This window comes from Miscanthus floridulus, chromosome 7 (assembly GCF_019320115.1).
Source record: "Miscanthus floridulus cultivar M001 chromosome 7, ASM1932011v1, whole genome shotgun sequence".
Lineage (NCBI taxonomy): Eukaryota > Viridiplantae > Streptophyta > Magnoliopsida > Poales > Poaceae > Miscanthus > Miscanthus floridulus.
In genome coordinates this window covers 86,606,192-86,626,316 of record NC_089586.1, presented here as the reverse complement: position 1 = coordinate 86,626,316, position 20,125 = coordinate 86,606,192, and the positions used below count along the sequence as shown (strand labels likewise).

The 20,125-nt window shown below is 40.5% G+C and overlaps 4 protein-coding genes across 7 annotated transcripts; all 4 read right to left on the bottom strand.

Annotated features, from left to right (window-relative positions):
- Nucleotides 1-4,107: 4,107 nt before the first annotated feature.
- LOC136463690 (glycine-rich protein 3 short isoform-like) lies at nucleotides 4,108-4,655 on the bottom strand. Its single transcript, XM_066462661.1, has 2 exons — nucleotides 4,568-4,655; nucleotides 4,108-4,421 (listed from the first exon to the last, which is right to left on the bottom strand). The coding sequence occupies exons 1-2, from the start codon at nucleotides 4,644-4,646 to the stop codon at nucleotides 4,246-4,248; spliced, it is 255 nt and encodes an 84-aa protein (XP_066318758.1). The 5' UTR covers nucleotides 4,647-4,655; the 3' UTR covers nucleotides 4,108-4,245.
- Nucleotides 4,656-5,529: 874 nt separating this feature from the next.
- Nucleotides 5,530-9,033, bottom strand: LOC136463688 (protein FLUORESCENT IN BLUE LIGHT, chloroplastic-like). Its single transcript, XM_066462659.1, has 5 exons — nucleotides 8,837-9,033; nucleotides 8,604-8,749; nucleotides 7,846-8,005; nucleotides 7,408-7,725; nucleotides 5,530-5,938 (listed from the first exon to the last, which is right to left on the bottom strand). Exons 1-5 carry the CDS (start codon nucleotides 8,937-8,939, stop codon nucleotides 5,733-5,735), a joined length of 933 nt encoding a protein of 310 aa, XP_066318756.1. The 5' UTR covers nucleotides 8,940-9,033; the 3' UTR covers nucleotides 5,530-5,732.
- Nucleotides 9,034-9,195: 162 nt separating this feature from the next.
- On the bottom strand, nucleotides 9,196-13,025 carry LOC136467228 (peptidyl-prolyl cis-trans isomerase CYP59-like). 2 transcript variants are annotated; one of them, XM_066465839.1, is made up of 7 exons: nucleotides 12,972-13,025; nucleotides 12,705-12,790; nucleotides 11,533-11,607; nucleotides 10,760-10,864; nucleotides 10,400-10,514; nucleotides 10,103-10,156; nucleotides 9,196-10,007 (listed from the first exon to the last, which is right to left on the bottom strand). In XM_066465839.1, the coding sequence occupies exons 4-7, from the start codon at nucleotides 10,861-10,863 to the stop codon at nucleotides 9,978-9,980; spliced, it is 303 nt and encodes a 100-aa protein (XP_066321936.1). In that variant the 5' UTR covers nucleotide 10,864; nucleotides 11,533-11,607; nucleotides 12,705-12,790; nucleotides 12,972-13,025; the 3' UTR covers nucleotides 9,196-9,977. The 2 variants fall into 2 exon arrangements, with proteins under 2 accessions (XP_066321936.1, XP_066321937.1); XM_066465840.1 differs by lacking the exons at nucleotides 11,533-11,607; nucleotides 12,972-13,025 and having other exon boundaries at nucleotides 12,705-12,794.
- Nucleotides 13,026-13,092: 67 nt separating this feature from the next.
- On the bottom strand, nucleotides 13,093-18,401 carry LOC136467227 (uncharacterized). 3 transcript variants are annotated; one of them, XM_066465835.1, is made up of 4 exons: nucleotides 18,117-18,401; nucleotides 17,782-17,925; nucleotides 17,015-17,183; nucleotides 13,093-16,177 (listed from the first exon to the last, which is right to left on the bottom strand). In XM_066465835.1, the coding sequence occupies exons 2-4, from the start codon at nucleotides 17,893-17,895 to the stop codon at nucleotides 13,257-13,259; spliced, it is 3,204 nt and encodes a 1,067-aa protein (XP_066321932.1). In that variant the 5' UTR covers nucleotides 17,896-17,925; nucleotides 18,117-18,401; the 3' UTR covers nucleotides 13,093-13,256. The 3 variants fall into 3 exon arrangements, with proteins under 3 accessions (XP_066321932.1, XP_066321933.1, XP_066321934.1); XM_066465836.1 differs by having other exon boundaries at nucleotides 18,207-18,401; XM_066465837.1 differs by lacking the exon at nucleotides 18,117-18,401 and having other exon boundaries at nucleotides 17,015-17,215; nucleotides 17,782-17,919.
- Between the last annotated feature and the right edge of the window lie 1,724 nt (nucleotides 18,402-20,125).

Sequence of the window (20,125 nt, the reverse complement as noted above, 5' to 3'; positions counted from 1 at the left end):
AAAATGTAGTTTAAATTTCACAAGTGTGTGACATAGTTTTAGAAAGTCTATATGAGATTCAAGAATTTGTGACTAGTGTTTGATAAAACTTTCTCAAATGGGAAAATTAGCTATGTAACAATTGTAGATCTTGCTGAGATGATCAAACTTGGTATTCAGAGTTTTTTCATCTGAGGTCATTTAGTGTCTCATTTGAGCAAGTTTGACCAAGTCAAATTTGGTCAAATGAAAAAACAACACTTTGACTTAGTATTATGAACTCTAAATGACTTCAAATTGAAAAGTTTTGAGTACCAAGTTTGTTCAACTCATCAAGATCTACAATTGTTGTTTTGGTCAACTTTCCATTTGAGATAGTTTGAATGGTTCAAATTTGTGATTTTTAAATTTCGACGCCTACAAACTAGTTTTCGGAACCCTAGATTGTCTCAAATTGAAAAATTTTGAATACCAAGTTTGTTCAGATCATCAAGATCTACAATCCTTATATAGGCCATTTTTTCATTTGAGAAAGTTTGAACAAAATGTAGTTCAAATTTCATAAGTGTGTGACATAGTTTTAGAAAGTGTATATGAGATTCAAGAATTTGTGACTAGTGTTTGATAAAAATTTTTCAAATGGGAAAATGAGCTATGTAACAATTGTAGATCTTGCTGAGATGATCAAACTTGGTATTCAGAGTTTTTTCATCTGAGGTCATTTAGTGTCTCATTTGAGCAAGTTTGACCAAGTCAAATTTGGTCAAATGAAAAAACAACACTTTGACTTAGTATTATGAACTCTAAATGACTTCAAATTGAAAAGTTTTGAGTACCAAGTTTGTTCAACTCATCAAGATCTACAATTGTTGTTTTGGTCAACCTTCCATTTGAGATAGTTTGAATGGTTCAAATTTGTGATTTTTAAATTTCGACACCTATAAACTAGTTTTCGGAACCCTAGATTGTCTCAAATTGAAAGGTTTTGAATACCAAGTTTGTTCAGCTCATCAATATCTATAATCCTTATATAGGCCATTTTTTCATTTGAGAAAGTTTGAATAAAATGTAGTTCAAATTTCACAAGTGTGTGACATAGTTTTAGAAAGTGTATATGAGATTCAAGAATTTGTTACTAGTGTTTGATAAAAATTTCTCAAATGGGAAAATGAGCTATGTAACAATTGTAGATCTTGCTGAGATGATCAAACTTGGTATTTAGAGTTTTTTCATCTGAGGTCATTTAGTGTCTCATTTGAGCAAGTTTGACCAAGTCAAATTTGGTCAAATGAAAAAACTACACTTTGACTCTAGTATTATGAACTCTAAATGACTTCAAATTGAAAAGTTTTGAATACCAAGTTTGTTCAACTCATCAAGATCTACAATTATTGTTTTGGTAAACTTTCCATTTGAGATAGTTTGGACGGTTCAAATTTGTGATTTTTAAATTTCGACGCCTACAAACTAGTTTTCGGAACCCTAGATTATCTCAAATTAAAAAGTTTTGAATACCAAGTTTGTTTAGCTCATAAAGATATACAATCCTTATATAGGACATTTTTTTCATTTAAGAAAGTTTGAACAAAATGTAGTTCAAATTTCACAAGTGTGTGATATAGTTTTAGAAAGTCTATATGAGATTTAAGAATTTGTGACTAGTGTTTGATAAAAATTTCTCAAATGGGAAAATGAGCTATGTAAGAATTGTAGATCTTGCTGAGATGATCAAACTTGGTATTCATAGTTTTTTCATCTGAGGTCATTTAGTGTCTCATTTGAGCAAGTTTGACCAAGTCAAATTTGGTCAAATGAAAAAACAACACTTTGACTTAGTATTATGAACTCTAAATGACTTCAAATTGAAAAGTTTTGAATACCAAGTTTGTTAAACGAATCAAGATCTACAATTGTTGTTTTGGTCAACTTTCCATTTGAGAAAGTTTGGACAGTTCAAATTTATGAATTTTAAAATTCAACGCCTACAAACTAGTTTTCGGAACCCTAGGTTATCTCAAATTGAAAAGTTTTGAATACCAAGTTTGTTCAGCTCATCAAGATCTACAATACTTATATAGTCCATTTTTCATTTGAGAAAGTTTGAATAAAATGTAGTTCAAATTTCACAAGTGTGTGACATAGTTTCAGAAAGTCTGAGATTCAAGAATTTGTGACTAGTGTTTGATAAAACTTTCTCAAATAGGAAAATGCGGTATGTAACAATTGTAGACCTTGCTAAGATGATCAAACTTGGTATTCAGAGTTTTTTCATCTGAGGTCATTTAGTGTCTCATTTGAGCAAGTTTGACCAAGTCAAATTTGGTCAAATGAAAAAACAACACTTTGACTCTAGTATTATGAACTCTAAATGACTTCAAATTGAAAAGTTTTGAATACCAAGTTTGTTCAACTCATCAAGATCTACAATTGTTGTTTTGGTAAACTTTCCATTTGAGATAGTTTGGATGGTTCAAATTTGTGATTTTTAAATTTCGATGCCTACAAACTAGTTTTCGGAACCCTAGATTGTCTCAAATTGAAAAGTTTTGAATACCAAGTTTGTTCATCTCATCAAGATATACAATCCTTATATAGGACATTTTTTCATTTGAGAAAGTTTGAACAAAATATAGTTCAAATTTCACAAGTGTGTGACATAGTTTTAGAAAGTCTATATGAGATTGAAGAATTTGTGATTAGTGTTTGATAAAAATTTCTCAAATGGGAAAATGAGCTATGTAACAATTGTAGATCTTGCTGAGATGATCAAACTTGGTATTCAGAGTTTTTTCATCTGAGGTCATTTAGTGTCTCATTTGAGCAAGTTTGACCAAGTCAAATTTGGTCAAATGAAAAAACAACACTTTGACTTAGTATTATGAACTCTAAATGACTTCAAATTGAAAAGTTTTGAGTACCAAGTTTGTTCAACTCATCAAGATCTACAATTGTTGTTTTGGTCAACCTTCCATTTGAGATAGTTTGAATGGTTCAAATTTATGATTTTTAAATTTCGACACCTACAAACTAGTTTTCGGAACCCTAGATTGTCTCAAATTGAAAAGTTTTGAATACCAAGTTTGTTCAGCTCATCAATATCTATAATCCTTATATAGGCCATTTTTTCATTTGAGAAAGTTTGAACAAAATATAGTTCAAATTTCAAAAGTGTGTGACATAGTTTTAGAAAGTGTATATGAGATTCAAGAATTTGTGACTAGTGTTTGATAAAAATTTCTCAAATGGGAAAATGAGCTATGTAACAATTGTAGATCTTGCTGAGATGATCAAACTTGGTATTTAGAGTTTTTTCATCTGAGGTCATTTAGTGTCTCATTTGAGCAAGTTTGACCAAGTCAAATTTGGTCAAATGAAAAAACTACACTTTGACTCTAGTATTATGAACTCTAAATGACTTCAAATTGAAAAGTTTTGAATACCAAGTTTGTTCAACTCCTCAAGATCTACAATTGTTGTTTTGATAAACTTTCCATTTGAGATAGTTTGGACGGTTCAAATTTGTGATTTTTAAATTTCGACGTCTACAAACTAGTTTTCGGAACCCTAGATTGTCTCAAATTGAAAAGTTTTGAATACCAAGTTTGTTCAGCTCATCAAGATCTACAATACTTATATAGGCCATTTTTTTATTTGAGAAAGTTTGAATAATATCCGGATAATATCCGTTTGAATAATATCCGGATATATCTGATACTTAACCGGATTATCCGATATCCGCCGGATATCGATGATATTACATTCGTATTTGATATCCGCCTAAGATATCCGTTTTATTATCCGTATCCGAAAAAAATTACGGATATCCGAGTAACTATCCAAATAAGTGTTCATATTTGTTCGGTCGAACGGACGGTCGAATAAATATCCGTACCGTTTTCATCCATAGTTGTGACTTTTTCTACCATGTACTCTGTGAGTGCTGAAAAAGCCGTAGCCTGCAGCCACTCATATAGAGTAATGTAGAAAAAAACACCACTGGATATGCATCAAGATACGTGCACATCAAGAGAGATATCTCATATGGTCTTGCTATATGCGTATGGGTACGTCTGTACGTACATGCGTTTTCCATATGATGTTCATATAAAATCATCTCAGCAGTCTGCATGTACCATACATAGTACACTAGAGACATTTATTCACTATGTAGTATATACATACTACTCCACCTGGCCAGCTAGTTTACACACATGAACGTCATTATTCTAGGCTAGCTAGGAATCGATCGAGCGGCGGCGCGGGCATCTAGTTGTTCACCTGCTGTGGGACCTCGTCGGGGGTCGCGCAGCAGCGCTCGCATCCGTGGCGTCCGTAGTAGCAGCAGCGGTACCTGCAGCCGCCGCCGTGGTGACCGCCGCCCCCACCCCCGCCGTGCCAGTCGTTCACGCCGGCGCCGTTGCTCGCCTTCTCGTTGTTCTCATCTGCGCGCATGGTATATACAGTACAGAGCATGTACAGCGATGATCAGTCCGTCAACACCCGTGCATGCATGTTTCCGCATCGTATATATCGCACCATGAAACAAAGTAATAACAGAAGTAAAAATGTGCGGTGAGGAGAGACGCACGAGCAGCATGGTCTGCGGCGGTGGCGAGCACGGCGGCCGCCGCGAGGAGCGCGAGCAGGAAGAGAGCCTTGGACGCCATGGGTGCAATGGTGTATTGCCAGACGACTGGAGCGAGTGGCGAGCTGCAGGGGGCCGCGTCCATGTGCCATTTATGCATTGAAAGCATGGCGCTGACAACGCATGCACGGGAACTGGGCAGAGACGAGGAGGCGATTGAGCCGCGTGTGCCCTCTTGTTCCCATACGGCGTGCGCCCTGTGCGGCGTCGTCGCTCTGTGCCAGCGCGTGGTGCCCCGAGAACGCGCCACGGCGCCACCAGTCTACCACGTACTCAGATAGCTTCACCGACCGGCTTGGCCTGGCCGCCACGGCGTTGATCTCAATTCTCAAGTTCCTGAATACTTGCTGAGCGAGTCCGTTGTGACCTTGTGATGATGATGTGAGCAGGGGCGGACGACTCTGCAGGCTCCTGCGTCACCCGGCTCCAGGGCTGGCCGCCGTTCGGCGATTCAGATTCAGGGTAGGCACGCACACCCGGCTGGCTGGCTGGCTCATGTCTGCAATGCGGTGCCAGTGCATACGTCGGCTGCTGCAGCTGCGAGCTCGCTATCGGCCTCAACAGGCCACACAGTGACACGCTCACATTGTCCTGTGGACGCTTCTTTCTCTTCAACTCCCAACCGGATGACCCAACCGATCAGCTGGTGCCAGAGAGCGGAGCAACGCGTCCTGGCGTCTCAATGAAGTACTACGAGTAGTATTGTAAAAGATGCTGCAGGAAAAAGATACGTTAAACAGCAAGTCATTGCAGTATAGCACTGATCGATTCATCGATACTAGAACGGTTGGAAGCTGGAACAGCACCGATGAGTTCATGGGCCATGCACACATATCGCGACTGCAACCGTATGGACCATGCTGTGTCAAGACTCAGTAGGCAGGCATATCAGAAACAAAGCGTCAAGGAAAGAAGGGCGGTCAGGCGGGGCAGCAGCACCACCATCAATATTTATTTATCTACAAATATTAAAATCGTTCTCAGAACAATCCCAAGCCCTGCAGTGAGTTTAACAGACCGACAAAACCCACTCCTTGTGCCGAGTAAAACTTAACCAACAGGAAGGAACTCACTGTCTCGTCTGTAAGAAATCAAGGGCCGCCGCTTTCTATTCGCCGGGCTGCAGCCTCGATATGTACTTGTCATATATCTTCGCCGCTCGCTCCAGATCGCCCAGCTCGGTGTAGCAGTCAGCTATGGCACCGTACGCCTCGGTGCAGCCAGAATCTTCACCTGTCTCCTTAGACAGCTCCAGAACCTTGGTGTACTGTCTCATTGCTTCTCGGTACTTTCCGAGCCTCTGCAACGATGCACCTAATCAGAAGCAAAATAGCGAGTGAGGAAATTCTCAGGTTACAGATTGACTTCATGAGAAACAGCGTACTGACGCTTTGTGCCTGCCTGTGCAAGTGACTGAAACTTAAAACTAGAATTCTTCTCTAGGGGGGTGATAAAGAAGGTTGACAAAATATTTTCCATTGAAAAAAAAAATTAAAGCACCACTATAAACCAATACAACCTGAACAGATTAAATAAGTTTGTTCACTGGAGACAACTCGACCATAGGTTTCAAACATAATTAAAGTCATCTTATGCTAAGAACTGATGTAGTCATTTCGTTGATATAAAGTCTATTACTAGCTCACAACAGAATTTGCTTCAAGTAATCTCCAGCATGTAAATAAATCTCCAAAGTTACAGACTAAGCACACATGCAGATAAAAATGTACAATATGTAGCTATCTGACGACTCAACAATCCATTGCGATTTGTGACACTTTGCATCTGATGCGTATTTAATTTTAGAAATTGGAACTACAAATAAGGTCGGATTTTGTTTCTGGAAAAACCATTAAACACCAGTATAAACTAAAGCAACCTCAACAAACTACATAACTTTGTTCGTTGGAGGCAACTAAACAAGAACTTTGAAACCTCCCAAAAAAAAAGACCAAGAAGTTTGAAAGACATTAAATTCATCGTTAAGAACTAAAGTCACCTTATGCTGAGCAATAGCTTTCCAGTTGATATAAACTCTGCTACTAGTTCACAGTAAAATATGTTTCAACTTATTTCAGATATGCAGATCTCCAATTAGAGAGCAAGGATACAGGCAAATAAGTATTCAGTAAGAAGCTAGATAAGATCTTATGTAATCGGTATCCACCAAACTGCAAAATCTACCATCTAATGGGATTTGCAAAAAACTACTTCAAAATTTTACTTGAAGATCTTCACCTGGCAATCATTCTCCTAGAAGGTTTGCCAAATAAATCTTTGCTTACAATAAATAAAGGAATTATTCAAAATTCAAAGTTGAACAACAGTCATCTCATGCAGGAGCAACTGAAAACACAAGGACAGCAAGAAAATGCAACCTAGGTGAAACAACACCAAACATTTCAGTCACTTCCAGTTTTTATATACAAATATCCACTACTTAGCTAATGCTTGTTGCCAAAGTTAGGACAGCAGTGCTAGTTCTCCATCAGTCAACTATATTAAAGGGCGTACCCAGTGCAGAGAGCTCAATGCGAGGAGACCGCGACTCGAACCCGGGACCTTCCGGTCACAGGCGGTAAGACTCTACCGCTTGCACCAGGCCTGCCCTTCATCAGTCAACTATATTGTGCTGATTAATATTATGTAGACTGACCATTTCTATGAGAGCTAGGAAAGCATATATGCCTTCTTAAGAACAGCACAGGTTATATTATTTAAGCACTGTTCATCCACTATGATAACAAAAATATAAATAACAGTGATTATCAGGGAGAAAAAACCTAGTCCCCGTGCAGCTTTCTTTTCTTCAAAACGATCGCCTATGCTCTCTGCAAGCTCCAGAGCTGTTCTGAACTCCACTATAGCCTTATCAAGATCTTGATTCCTCATGTAATTCTTCCCATTTCTCAGGTTTGTGACCAACTGCTGCTTCCTTGGGTCAACAATAACATCGGTTTCATTTGTTCTCCCAACTGGAGCATAAGTAAGGCCTGGCGCAAATGATTCAATCTGTGCCTGCCTTCTAAGTGCTGCATTGATCTGGCGAAGTTGATTATTGAGCCGCTTCAATTCCTCCTTTCTTTGGCGTGCTAACAATCCTACATGTGAAAAATCAGAGACGAAAAAAATATTAGCGAGTACTAAGTAAGATCCATCTCCATCAACTTTGCATGCAAGAAGCAATGATGCGAGTGAGCACACATGTTCAGATGTCTTACCGCCAACAGCAGCTCCTATTAGAGCTACAGCAATTGAAATTGGCATATTGGCGAAAGAATTAGGTGGTTGACACGTCTCCGCTGATGCCTCAAGAGGTACAGCAAGTAATGTCATGGTTGAAAGTACAGCAGCTTTCAGAAGGTTGGGACATGCCATTTTCTGCAGTGGCAAATTTCAAGTGCAGAGATAATGCTGGGTCAACATCCACACTGCAACACAACTGAATGGAGAGCAGAACAGCATATCAAAGCAAAGGCAAGCAAGAATATGCTCCACTAGTGAAATGTAAATGCACTAAACCGCACAAAGTTTTGTCTGTATGCAAAATTATGCAGATTATGCTCACTGTGCCCTAAACCCATTGAACTCTGCAACAAGCCTCTTTCTTCACGATGAGCAGAAATTCTGCTCACTTCAGATGTAACTATGTAAGCCCATATTTCTGCCTGGTTGCGATTCACAAACTAGTTACAGGTGGTGGGCAAAAGTATCACACAAACTGCCGAGGAACAAACAAAATACAAGTGCCTCGAATTGAACACGCTATCTAATCTATGACTCTACATATACCATAGCCATAGCCACATCAATAGGGTATTCAGTTGCAATGTCAGTGTGTCACCTCTAAGACTCAGTGCTCCATGTGGGCTTATGCATTGCCACTGTACACCCACATCACGTGAAATTTAAAGTAGTTGGTTCACAGTTCGATCAATTCAATTCTCATTGCAGCAATCGAAAGCATAATCGAACCCACCTGATGATCGATAAGCATTCTCCGGAGGGCGTGCGGCAGCCGCGGCGCCTCCCCATCCATGGCTTCGAGGTGCGCCAAACCGCCGCAGCCATGGGTCCGTGGCTGGGGCAGGGAGCCGACGCGCAGTGGCGCCGCCGCCGCGCCTTCTACTCTCGCATCAACACGGAACGCGAATCAACCGAAGCAGCAAAGGTAAGACCAGAACCTGGGTCTCGGAGGGTTTTGCGGCTTACCAGAGAAGAGGTGGGCGCGGCCGGGGAGACGGAAGACACACTGAAAGCGCGAGAGTGACGGGGAGCTAAGGTTGGCAGCGCGGTGGCCGCCTGCCGCCTGCATGTCGAGGCCTCGGGCGGCGACGGCCTCGGTCTCGGCAGGTGGGGGAGGGAGTGGGAAGTGTGGGACGAGGTCGCGGGTGACGGTGGTCACGTGCTGCGTGCGTGTCGAGGTCGCGTGCGGCGTGTTACATCACCGCACGAAGGTTTCGACTGGGCCTGTGGACTGTGGCCCTGTGGGCTATGTACACGGTTTTGGTCAGCCCATGGAGATAACAGCTCAGGCCTCCGTTTTGTTAACTTTTTGTAAAGATTTTCTTGTAATAGTTTTTTTTTTCGTTTCCGTTAGTACAGATCATCAGCCCATTTTAAAAACAAAGTTGAATAAAATACCACAAGACATGGACACAAGAATTACGGCCTGTTTGGATTGGATTAGAGCTAATTTTTAGCCAGCTAAAAGTAGAGCTAATAATTAGCTAGCCCAAATTACCCCATCCAAACAGGCAGCTAATAAATAGCTGGAATCTTAAAAAAAAAAACAGCGTTGCTGCTGCTGCTAGCCGCTCACTGCGCTGTGCAGCTAGCCGCGTTGTTGCTGCTGCTACCTTCGTGGCTGCTGCTAGTTGCACTGCCCTGCCACTTCACATACAAATTTATATTCAACCGATAAATTATATATAAGCGCAGAGCGTAAGTGCAGAAATAAAAATAAAAAATTATGGTGCATACAAATTTTGTTATTTTTATTACAAATTCCACTCCTCTCCCAATCACTCTCTTCTAGCTAGAAACCATTACGTTCATATTTTGATCCTCATCTCCCAAATTGGTATTTTCAGCAACTTCTTGAGATGTACTCCCTCCGTTACAAATTATAAGTCGCTTTGACTTTTTTAGTTCATCTATTTTGTTATGTATCTAGACATATTATTATATTTAGATGCATAGTAAAATAGATATACCAAAAAAATAAAAACGACTTATAATTTGGAACGGAGGGAGTAGACGACTCCGACAATGGGAAGAGAAAAGTCTACTGGTTGTTCAAATAAAGGATCAAAATACACATAAATAGAAGGAATTTTATTTATGTGTATTTTCAGCAACCTTCGGCAACCATCCGAAACACCTATGGTCAACAGAACAAACACAGGAATTGTTCAAATAAAGGAATTCTGTTCATAAGGAAAAAAATATCAGTTAACAGAATCAAGTACTACTCACAGTGTGTTTATCATCAAGGTAATCCACGTCATCCCGCAAGGTAATGTAGAACTGAAAACATTAAAAAAACATAAATAGAAGGCCAAAACAAGCAACAAAATACTGAAAAATAGAACATCAAATATTATCAATTAACGCCTTGTTCGTTTGGGCTTGTTTGACTGATAAGCCATGACTGAAAGTATTGTTGACTGATTTGGTGTGAGAGAAAAATAATATTCGTTGGCTGAAAAAGTACGGCTTATAAGCCAAACAAGCTCAAACGAACAGGAGACGGTGGGGCAGGCATTGCATCTGCGACGCATTGCAGTTTTCACCAGCACTGGCCATAGCAACAGTTCCAGTTTTTGAATGCCTTAACTCTGGACGGATCTCAGCATAAAAAAATCGAGCTTGATCACCATAGAGAAATCTGAGGAAATAAGATGTAGTTTTCAGGCATACATATAACAATATGTAATAATAAGATACCTCAATAATAATAACTGTATACATATGAAAAAGAGCAAACATCTAAGAAAGAGTCTATCGAAACTATATGTGTACTGTATCCATTGAAGACACTAGTTATATCTAGATGTAGGATACCGCATTACATGGTTCAGAGATGAAACTTTGGAGACATTTCAAAAAGTTCAAATCAAAAGAATCACTTACTTGTATACGGAATCACCACCGGTGCCAGTTCCAGTTGGATCGCCAGTTTGTGCCCAGAAATCCTTCTCCACCTTGCGGAACAGACACCCATTGGAGTACTTCATTCTAGTCGGTCAAAGAAGAAAACCAGAGAATAAGTACCCTAATTATCTGAAACGATAATCTCAAATTCATGAGATGGTATTTTCCATTATTAAGTGATAACAAAAGAGCAGCCAGGCATAATCTTCGATTCTTCAAGCACTTCACCAATGGTGAAAATTCAAGATTATGTGGAAGAAATTGAGTGCAGGAACCACAGTAGAAGTTAAATCCAGTTCCCATAATGCCATAAAAATTGATAACAAGAAACCTAAGAAACAGAATACAATCCTTTGATGGCGCCTAAGGTCATTGCTGTGGCTCTATCATCTCTATAAAGGTCCAGTACTAAGCCTGCAACGCAATAATTTTGAAATTTCTGGTAGCATACCTATGAGCCTAGAAATCAGTAAGCAGCTAAATACATTTGGAATTAGGAATCCCATGAAACTAGATGTAAATTATGAATAGATGCAGGATCACCACTAGCGACTAGCTTCACCAACTTATACCTATTGCAATCACAACCCAAAAGTTACAATCAAGCCAATAGTGGCCCTACAACGCCGAATTGGACAACTGAACAGCTTGATACAGGACAGTACATAAATCATCAACCGTGTTGTGTTGTCAGGAACTACAGACGAACCCGAGACATCAAACAAGCCCTAGACGCGGGACGGGATGCTTACATGCAGAGCTTGAGGAAGTTCTTGGTGGTGAGAGGGCACCGGTTGGTGTGGAGATCCACCTCGATGTCGCCCACGCTGGTGACGATGAGCCCAAAATTAAATTACGATGAGCCCAAATTACTACAGGTACGGCACGTTTAAACTAGCCCAAATTAAATTTGTTCACTAACAAGTCAAATTACTTCAGGTACATAGTACCAAAGCTCATGTCGGACTCTTGACGAGTGACCGAACTGAACTTGACAGAAACAGATAGCAGCCAGCTAATGTTGGTGATCATTACATTTTCAACAAGAGTTTTTTAACAAAAGAACACAAGCTAGCTACTGATTCCAGCCAAAGCTTGAGCCCATTTTTTTTATATACCATAGCAAATTCCATTCCCATCTCAGTTGTATAAATACAGTGATAGCAGCTGTATACATCAGTACTGTACAGATGTATAATCAGCTGTACAATACTGTCAAAATATCTTGAATATGTCTACCTCACCCATGCAAACAGTTATGGCTCGATCACCAGGGACATAAGACACTACCGCAAAAAAACTAGCTGGACCATCAACTCTCAGCAGAAAAATACAGGTGCAATATGCTAATCTGTTATATAAATAAATCTTACCATTTACACAGAAATCAATGAACAAGACAGCACACAGTAGCATCTAATTCTGAACAACAAATTTCACAGATGGGTTCACCTGGTCCTACCTAATGGATAATCCTTACACATGTTTTTGTGGATCAACAAGGTGCTTGGGAGCTATTTACAGCAAATGGATCCATGGATCAACAAACTCAGAAAGCCATCACACAGTTATGTAGTATGCAGCTTGCCAATAACTCAATGCACATAACATGGCTCACGAATTTTTGGTTTGTCAAGACTCCAAGTGGGTGGTGTGAGGCTGTGAGCTGCTTCTATCTATCAAGGCATGTAACATAACAGATAAACCAGCAATGTGATGATCAGATGTATTGCAGAAGACAAAGTTTACTTCTGAATCAGTCATGACTAGCAACTTCTTTAGGACAGGTCTGAATTTTCTCTATGTAGTTGCCAATAACAGTCAATCAATAAAAGACAGATAACAGTCACTCAATCACGACACCAACATATCACTACTACAGAAGACAAGATATGCACTTGAGAGTAGGCAAAAAATTCCATACCAGCGGCATTGGAAGGAGGAGGGATGGAATCCGGCTGCGAGAAGATGGAAATGCCGAATAGCATGGAAGGCGGAGGCATTGGAATCCTGTGCAAATGCCAAATAGCATAAGTTGGGAGCCTGGAAACGTCCATATGGACCGATGGATTGAGCATCTACTGACTACTGCCACGATTTGTAGATGGCCCCTCATATTTTGTTTGCCTCTAGGACTTAGGAATTGAAACATTATCAAATGACAAACATGAGAAATTTTCACATTTCCAACTTGTATATGTTGTATAATTGACGTTCCCCATCATTGTGTATACATGAATTCGTGAAAAGAATCACCGTCCATCAGATTTTATTTTATTTACACATACACAAAAGGGCCTGCTCAAAGCACACAAGACAAACAGGACATAAGTTATGTGCTCAATGCTCACAAGTTGTGCCAAACAGGGTGACAAGACTCAATATGGTTCTATGTTCTAGCTGGAACCCTAGGATATCAGGTAACCAAATTGAACAACTGACAAAGAACATGAGCAATCTGGGAGGGTGTGATTAGCTAAGTTGAGTTCAACTTCTTCTCCAGTCGCTTTGAGGAGCGAAGGGCCTCCAGGGCCTCTGCTTGTTTCCCTTCCCGCTTCAAGTTAAGCGCTTTCAGTTTCTCCGCCTTGATCTGTTCTTCAAGTTGACTTCTCTCGCTCTGAGGTTTGCTGGTCGCTGCGACAGATGACTTTGCTTCCACTTTTTGCGGAGGTTGAGAACTTGAGGGCTGCATGGGGTTCAGAGGTTGTGCACTAGAAGATTGCATGGATAAATCCGTGTCACTCCAACCAATGGATCTTAGGGCAGACATGATTTGAGGATCAAGAAGTCTCTCGTCGATCGCGTCGTTTGGTTCACTTGACTTGCCCCCAGTGCTTGAACTTTGGTTGCCTGACTCTTCCAGTTGGCTCTCTAGCTCCTTGGCAAGTTCGAATTCTGCATCTGCTTCTGCAGTCTTTCCTTCTCTCCGCAACTTGAGGGCGTTGCGCTTGTGAGCGAGGGATTCGCGTTGGATTTTGAGACGGTCACGGCTGGACATTGCTTTCTGAGGTTGCGTCGACTTGCTCACTTGTGCAGGAGGGGCAGAAGTTACATCGTCAGTGTGATTGCTGGAGCTAGCAGGTTGTTGGACCACACTGTTCTGTTCTACAGCAGGAGTAATGGAGTCACCCACACCATCCATGCTGTCTTGTTGAGCACCTTCAAGACGCTTTTCTAAGAGTTTCGCCAGTTTCAATTCTTCTCTAGCTTCTGCCATCTTCCCTTCTCTCTTAAAGGCAACTGCTTTTCTCTTATGAAGTAATATCTCATCTTTAAGAGTATCATCTCCTTGTGTTTTCTGATGCTCAGCTCTACTTTCTTCTCCCACATCACCTTGTTTAGAATTCGTTGTCTCAATCTGCGGTTTGCTTGAAGAACCACATGGAGTAACCTGTGACGTACCAGATTCAGATGCATGCACTGGCAATATTTCGTCCCCCTTCATTGCGTTTCTTACTGAAGATGGGTGTACAGTTGCATCAACACCAGGGATATGCTGAACATCATACTTATTTTCTGTAATCTGATGGCCAGCAGAAGTAACACTTTGATTAGCACTCAAGTCATTTGATTCTTCGATCTCTGCAATTTGCTGCTCCAAGACCTTAGCCTTCTCCAGTTCCTCCTCAGCTTCAGTGGTTTTCCCTTCCCGTCTGAGTGCAAGAGCCTTCCTTTTTATACCAAGCAATTCCTTCTGAAGCTGGCCCTTAGTTTTTGATGATTTATGAGGAACTACATGTGAAGAAATTGATGGTTTGTCAATTGTTTCCACAGAATCTGAACCAGCATCTTCCCATCCCATATTTTTTAGCACCGATAGCAATGCTGGATCCTGCATATCATTGTCTGTAACCTCAGGTTCATATACCTCATCAGCAAGACTGATATTTGGGGGTTCAACCTTGTACGGGGGATTAGATGGCAAGCTCCTGGTTTCCTTTGCTACAGGTGGTTTGGAGGAATTCTCAAGCTCTTCAAGCTGCTTTTCAAGAACACTACCTTTTTTCAGCTCTTCCTCAGACTCATCCACCTTCCCTTCCCTCCTCAAAGCTAGTGCCTTCTTCTTCAGAGCCAACAGTTCTCTCTGAATTGCAAGCTTACTTTTTGGCGCTGATATAGGTCGGGCATTCATCCCTGCAAAAGTGGCATCTTCTGCATGTGTAGTTTTCTGTCCTTCTGGAGAAGGAACCTTTGAGCCTGGCTCTTCAGTTTCAAGATCCTTCTCAAGTAGCCTTGCCTTTTTAAGCAACGACATGGCTTCTGCAACATTACCAGACCTTCTGTTTGCAACAGCCTCTCTTTTTAGAGCAAGTACTTGCTCCTTGAGTACCTCTTGATTTGAAGAAGAAACAGGTTCAAGATTTTCCAATTGTTTGTCATCCTCCTCACTCCAGTCAAATGATTTTAGGGCAGCAGCCATATCTGGGTCATTCATGTCATCATCTGTAACATCAAAGTGGCCATCAGTGGCAAGATCATTAGAGGCACCCAGAATTTGTTCAAAGTTGAAAGCAGGGAATTTTGGATCATCGATAAATATGTCATCATTTTTATCATCGTCCATGTTCCGAATAATAGCAGCCAAATCATCATCTGAGTCTTCTGCTTCACCCAGAATCTCCTGTTCCTCGAGTTGTTTTTCCAAAATTTTAGCCTTCTTGAGCTCTTCCTTTGCTTCAGCAAGCCTACCTTCTCGCTTTAGCAGTAAAGCTTGCCTCTTCAGAGCATTAACCTGAGATTTATCAACACCACCTGTTCTCTTGCCCTCCAATGGTTTGGGGGCCACCTCTCTAAGAAGCTGTGACAACTCTCCTTCCAGACTCATAGGGGCAGCCTTTGTTTCATCACGAAGGTCTGCATCTGACCAGCCTAGATCTCTGAGCTCAGAGGCAAGATCATTCTTTTCTTTCTTAATCCTTTTCCCAGTTGAAGACCTTTTTGTTTCAGCCTCATCAGAACCAGTAGTCGTCGAAGTACCAACAGCAGCAGAGACGTTAGGCGCTTTTGTAGTCATTCTCCTACTCCTTCTTAATTCTAATTCCAGCGCTGCAGCTTGCCTCTCAAGTTCTTTACCATGCTTGAAAGCCCGCAGTGCTTCCTCTGGTTTACCTTCTGATTTTAAAGTTTTGTACCTTTTCTTCTCTTCTACAGCTTGTTGGTGTAACTCCTCTGGGGTAAAAATAGATGCAGTATCGTTGAGTTCATAGTTGTGTGCTTCAGCAGAAAAGCTTCCATCTCCATTTGCATTTGTACTGAAATTAGAAGTTCTTCTGGAGGTACTGGCACTGCTTGTGGTTCTCCCAGGAAGCTCAGAATCCAGAGATTGGATACGCTCTCCACCTCCAAGAATTTCACTTAGAATTTCATCCTCTGGTTTCGAAGCAGATTTTGTGGTAGCTGTAGAAATAGGTAGAAAGGATTTTTTATGTTAAAAATCTTTCTCAGATAATAAGAAACATAGATGACAACTACATACTAAAAAATCTCCATCGTAAGACCAAAAAGTTCTCTTCGTTTGATTGTGCACCATTTATCATAGATCAGTCCCATGCATGCATAACACACTATTTTATTTGAATAATTTCACTATAGATGTTAGCTCCCATAGATCCTAATCCTATTTTGAGATTTTTTCATGTGCAATATAATGATAGGCAAAATACTGCATGTAATATAGAAATATGAAAAAGGTACACCTTTACATATGTACAAATAGATCTTTGTAAGTATATCAGATCAAAGATCAAACTTATGTCATTGCAACTGGTTAGGACGTAAGCACTAGTTGTAGCTAATAAAAGGTAAACCACAGAATAAAATAATTTCCCTCAGATAGAACAAAATATTTTCAAAGCTGTTTAATTGTTCACTAATGAGAAGTAGGATACAGTGTCAATAAGCACTGTGTTTCAGAGCATAACGATATAGTTCCCATAAAGCATAATAAAATGTAAAAAAAAATACCAACCAGCCCAAACCTTGTGCACAAGCACCCAAAATGGTCAAACGTGATTTATATTATGATGAGAGCCAAATTTCAACGTAAAACTGCATCTCCATTGGGTTCCATGCTGATAGTCAGATTTCAATCAACACGGCCTTGATTGCTATTGGTTTATTATGATTTCCACAAATGTACTATTTAAACATATTTCATAGCAGTAGTGTCAACCAAATCACATTTATTCACTGAAACACATGACTGATCAGAAGGATAAGAAAAAGAAAATAGACCTCTTGTAGCTCTATTTTTGTGCCCATATCTCAACTCATGGCGTGCTGCTTCCTCAAGCTTTTTGCAAGGATCACAAATTCTAACAGGTGAATCACCCTGTCCACGTAAAACCATCCTCTGCTGGGTGCAGCTGCTGCAGAACAAGCCCCCACATCTTTGGCAATGGTGCTACATGTCAAATACACAAAAGTTAACACCTCCTGCAGAACCATAATGTTATAATAAGATAAACTTTCAATTGAATGGCAAATTCAGAAATACCATGAACATGGCAATGCAAGCATTTAATTTATTGAAACAAACAAGTGAGACATTTTTAGGCAGTGGATTCAAAAGTTTCATAGCAAGCATTTAACTTCATGACTGACCATATTTACAAGCAGTAAATGGCTGAAGGAAAAGCATTACAAGCGGAAAATGACTGAAGGAAAAACAATGGAGAACATGAACCAAACACAGCAATTATAGTTTCGACAATCAACAATCAATGAATTTATTTAATCAATTTGCTTTGTAGACTTGTAGTCTAACACTTCATGAGTTTTGCTAGTGGTGGAGCAAGTAATTGAAACAAGCAGCATACATAAACGTAACTGAACCAAAAAAAAAATAGGAGTCCCATGAAATAAACCAACCATGACAGTTTATGGGATTATGGAGGAGAACTAAATTAAGCTTTTAATTAACAAAACAGAAAAAGGAGGGTTGCCGGGCGCGCATCTATTCAGAATACCATCACTGCAAGGGAGAAAAAACAAGAGATTACCTTCCTAGTAAACAAGGAGAACTGAACAGAACAACCCTGACAGTGGGATGCATCCACCACCCATGTGGCGCCTCGCATGGACGGCTTCGGGGGCAACCCAATCTTCTTCAACATAGAAGCCTGTGTGGATAAACTCTCTTCTCCCTGCAATCATCAGGAACCTTCCAAGGTTAATCTCATCTTCAAATAATCTGATTTGATTTCTCGTGGCAAAGAAACGGTACGGCAGCACAGATTCGGATTTAATTCATCACGATATGGCAGCATAGATTCGGATTTAAATCACAATTGTGCAGAACAAAGGCCAGTCTGTGCACCAGTCATTCCTTAATTACCAAGTAGAGAAAGATCGATCCAAGGCGGATGGATCTCCCCACCACTCCAGCAGACCGGTGAAAGTTAGGCGAAAGGCGCCAGTGGCCTACCGAGCGTGGATCCGTCGAGCGTGGATCCGCTGAGACGGCGGGCGGCGGGCGGCGGCTATCGCTAGCTCCTGGCCCGCCTCCCGCTCGACGCCTCCTCGAGCGCTCGGCGAACAGAAAACGCGTCCGCGAGTCGAAGTCTCGTCGAGCCTTGAGGTTGGGGATGGATAGTAGAGGAGAAGCAACACAAAACCGATGTCGTTGTGGGCCAACCGGGCCGGGATAGCTCTTCATGGGTTGACAAAACCGATGATCAACCCGGACCCAAGCCAGAGAACCGCCGACTTGGGATGTAGGCGGGTTGGTCTGGGCTAAGCTCTTAACCCGATAGATGGGTGGGGACACGGTGGAACGTTTTGTTTGTCTCAGTTTCAAAGGAGCGTTGATCCAGTGACTAAAATTTAATTTAGGAGGTACTCTATGTTGGAAGGATATTATATGGGGTATTTGATATTAATAAAAAAATAAATTACATAATTCGTCAGTACTCTACGAGATAATTTTTTTAAGCCTAATCAATCCATCATTAGCACATGTTTACTGTAGCAAAACATGGTTAAATCATGGACTAATTAGGCTTAAAAGATTCGTCTCGCAAATTAGTTGCAAACTATGCAATTAGTTTCGTAATTAGTCTATATTTAATACTCCATGCATGTGTCCAAACATTCGATGGGACAGCGACTAAAATTTAGGAGGGGCAACCAAACACCCCCTAAGACTCTATATGTTAAAAATATTGTGAATAAAATTCATCCCTATAAAACTTATTTCATCTCATAAAATTTTCATCATTTCTCTCTTCATCTATTCTATATCATGTCAGCTTATTTAATATCATGAAATTCCTATTGAGACTGGCCTAAGAAATCTCGTCGGAAACCAAGGTGACATGAACCATGAGGAAATAAGGTCTTTGATTCTCCTTCCTAACTTCTATTCCCTCTGTTAGTTTTTGATTCTGCTTCATAACTTCTACTCCCTCTGTTTTGAAATATAAGGTGATAGAGTATTGAATTTTTTTTCAAAAATATAAGGGGTTCTAGGTGAATTGACATTAGTATTTATCATCAAAATTAAAATATGGTAAGCACAAAGTCTCTCTATAGTTAAGGGAGGATACATGCGTCATTGCATTACCCTATAATTTTTCCTAGAATTCCTAAGATACCTTATATTTCAGTGTATTTATCACCAGACTCAAAATATGGTAAGTACAAAGTTTCTCTATAGTTAAGGAAAAGTTACATGTCATTTTCATAACCCTATAATTTGCCCTAAAGTTCCTAGGATACCTTATATTTCAGTGTCAGTGATTCTATGTCCATCTGGGAGGACACCAACGGGACTCGCAACTAGGGCCGCGTTTAGTTCGTTCCAGAATCGGCGCCGCCGAAATTTTCTGGCACTGTTCCGGTACTGTAGCGTACTGTAGCGTTTTGTTTGTATTTGGTAATAGTTGTCCAATCGTTGACTAATTAGGCTCAAAACGTTCGTCTCGCAAAGTACAACCAAACTGTGCAATTAGTTTATGATTTTGTCAATATTTAGTACTCCATACATGTACCGCAAATTTGATGTGACGGGGAATCTTCTTTTTGCATAGTGCCAAATTCAGGAAATTTGGTGAACTAAACAAGGGCTAGTAAGATAATAGTTGTTGGGCTTCAATAAGGGACAGAGCCTACCCAGAAGGAGCGTACACGTCTACGGCCCAGACTGGGTCAACATCATGAGTGCATCACCGAGCAGCTTGATTGGGTTCTGACCTCGCGTCTATGTGTGCTATATGAGCAACGACACTCGTGTAAAGAGGGTAACCAGAAGAACACTGAACAATTTTTTCCCCAAGTTATCAATCGTCTAATTCCCCAATCCCGAATTCTTCTAGCCTTTCCTCAAATTACTTCTACACATTATAG

What these genes read in the sequence shown, in the direction of transcription:
- LOC136463690 (XM_066462661.1), bottom strand. Translation starts at nt 4,646, where the DNA reads ATGGCGTCCAAGGCTCTCTTCCTGCTCGCGCTCCTCGCGGCGGCCGCC. An exon ending in CGCCGCAGACCATGCTGCTC is followed by an intron (nt 4,422 to 4,567) that starts GTGCGTCTCTCC and finishes CCATGCGCGCAG; the next exon opens with ATGAGAACAACGAGAAGGCG.
- LOC136463688 (XM_066462659.1), bottom strand. Translation starts at nt 8,939, where the DNA reads ATGCAGGCGGCAGGCGGCCACCGCGCTGCCAACCTTAGCTCCCCGTCA. An exon ending in CCGCGCCCACCTCTTCTCTG is followed by an intron (nt 8,750 to 8,836) that starts GTAAGCCGCAAA and finishes ATGCGAGAGTAG; the next exon opens with AAGGCGCGGCGGCGGCGCCA. An exon ending in AATAGGAGCTGCTGTTGGCG is followed by an intron (nt 7,726 to 7,845) that starts GTAAGACATCTG and finishes TTTCACATGTAG; the next exon opens with GATTGTTAGCACGCCAAAGA.
- LOC136467228 (XM_066465839.1), bottom strand. Translation starts at nt 10,863, where the DNA reads ATGAAGTACTCCAATGGGTGTCTGTTCCGCAAGGTGGAGAAGGATTTC. An exon ending in GGTGGTGATTCCGTATACAA is followed by an intron (nt 10,515 to 10,759) that starts GTAAGTGATTCT and finishes TTATTTCCTCAG; the next exon opens with ATTTCTCTATGGTGATCAAG. An exon ending in ACCTTGATGATAAACACACT is followed by an intron (nt 10,008 to 10,102) that starts GTGAGTAGTACT and finishes TGTTGACCATAG; the next exon opens with GTGTTTCGGATGGTTGCCGA.
- LOC136467227 (XM_066465835.1), bottom strand. Translation starts at nt 17,895, where the DNA reads ATGTTGAAGAAGATTGGGTTGCCCCCGAAGCCGTCCATGCGAGGCGCC. An exon ending in TCTCCTTGTTTACTAGGAAG is followed by an intron (nt 17,184 to 17,781) that starts GTAATCTCTTGT and finishes TTTGACATGTAG; the next exon opens with CACCATTGCCAAAGATGTGG. An exon ending in CAAAAATAGAGCTACAAGAG is followed by an intron (nt 16,178 to 17,014) that starts GTCTATTTTCTT and finishes CTATTTCTACAG; the next exon opens with CTACCACAAAATCTGCTTCG.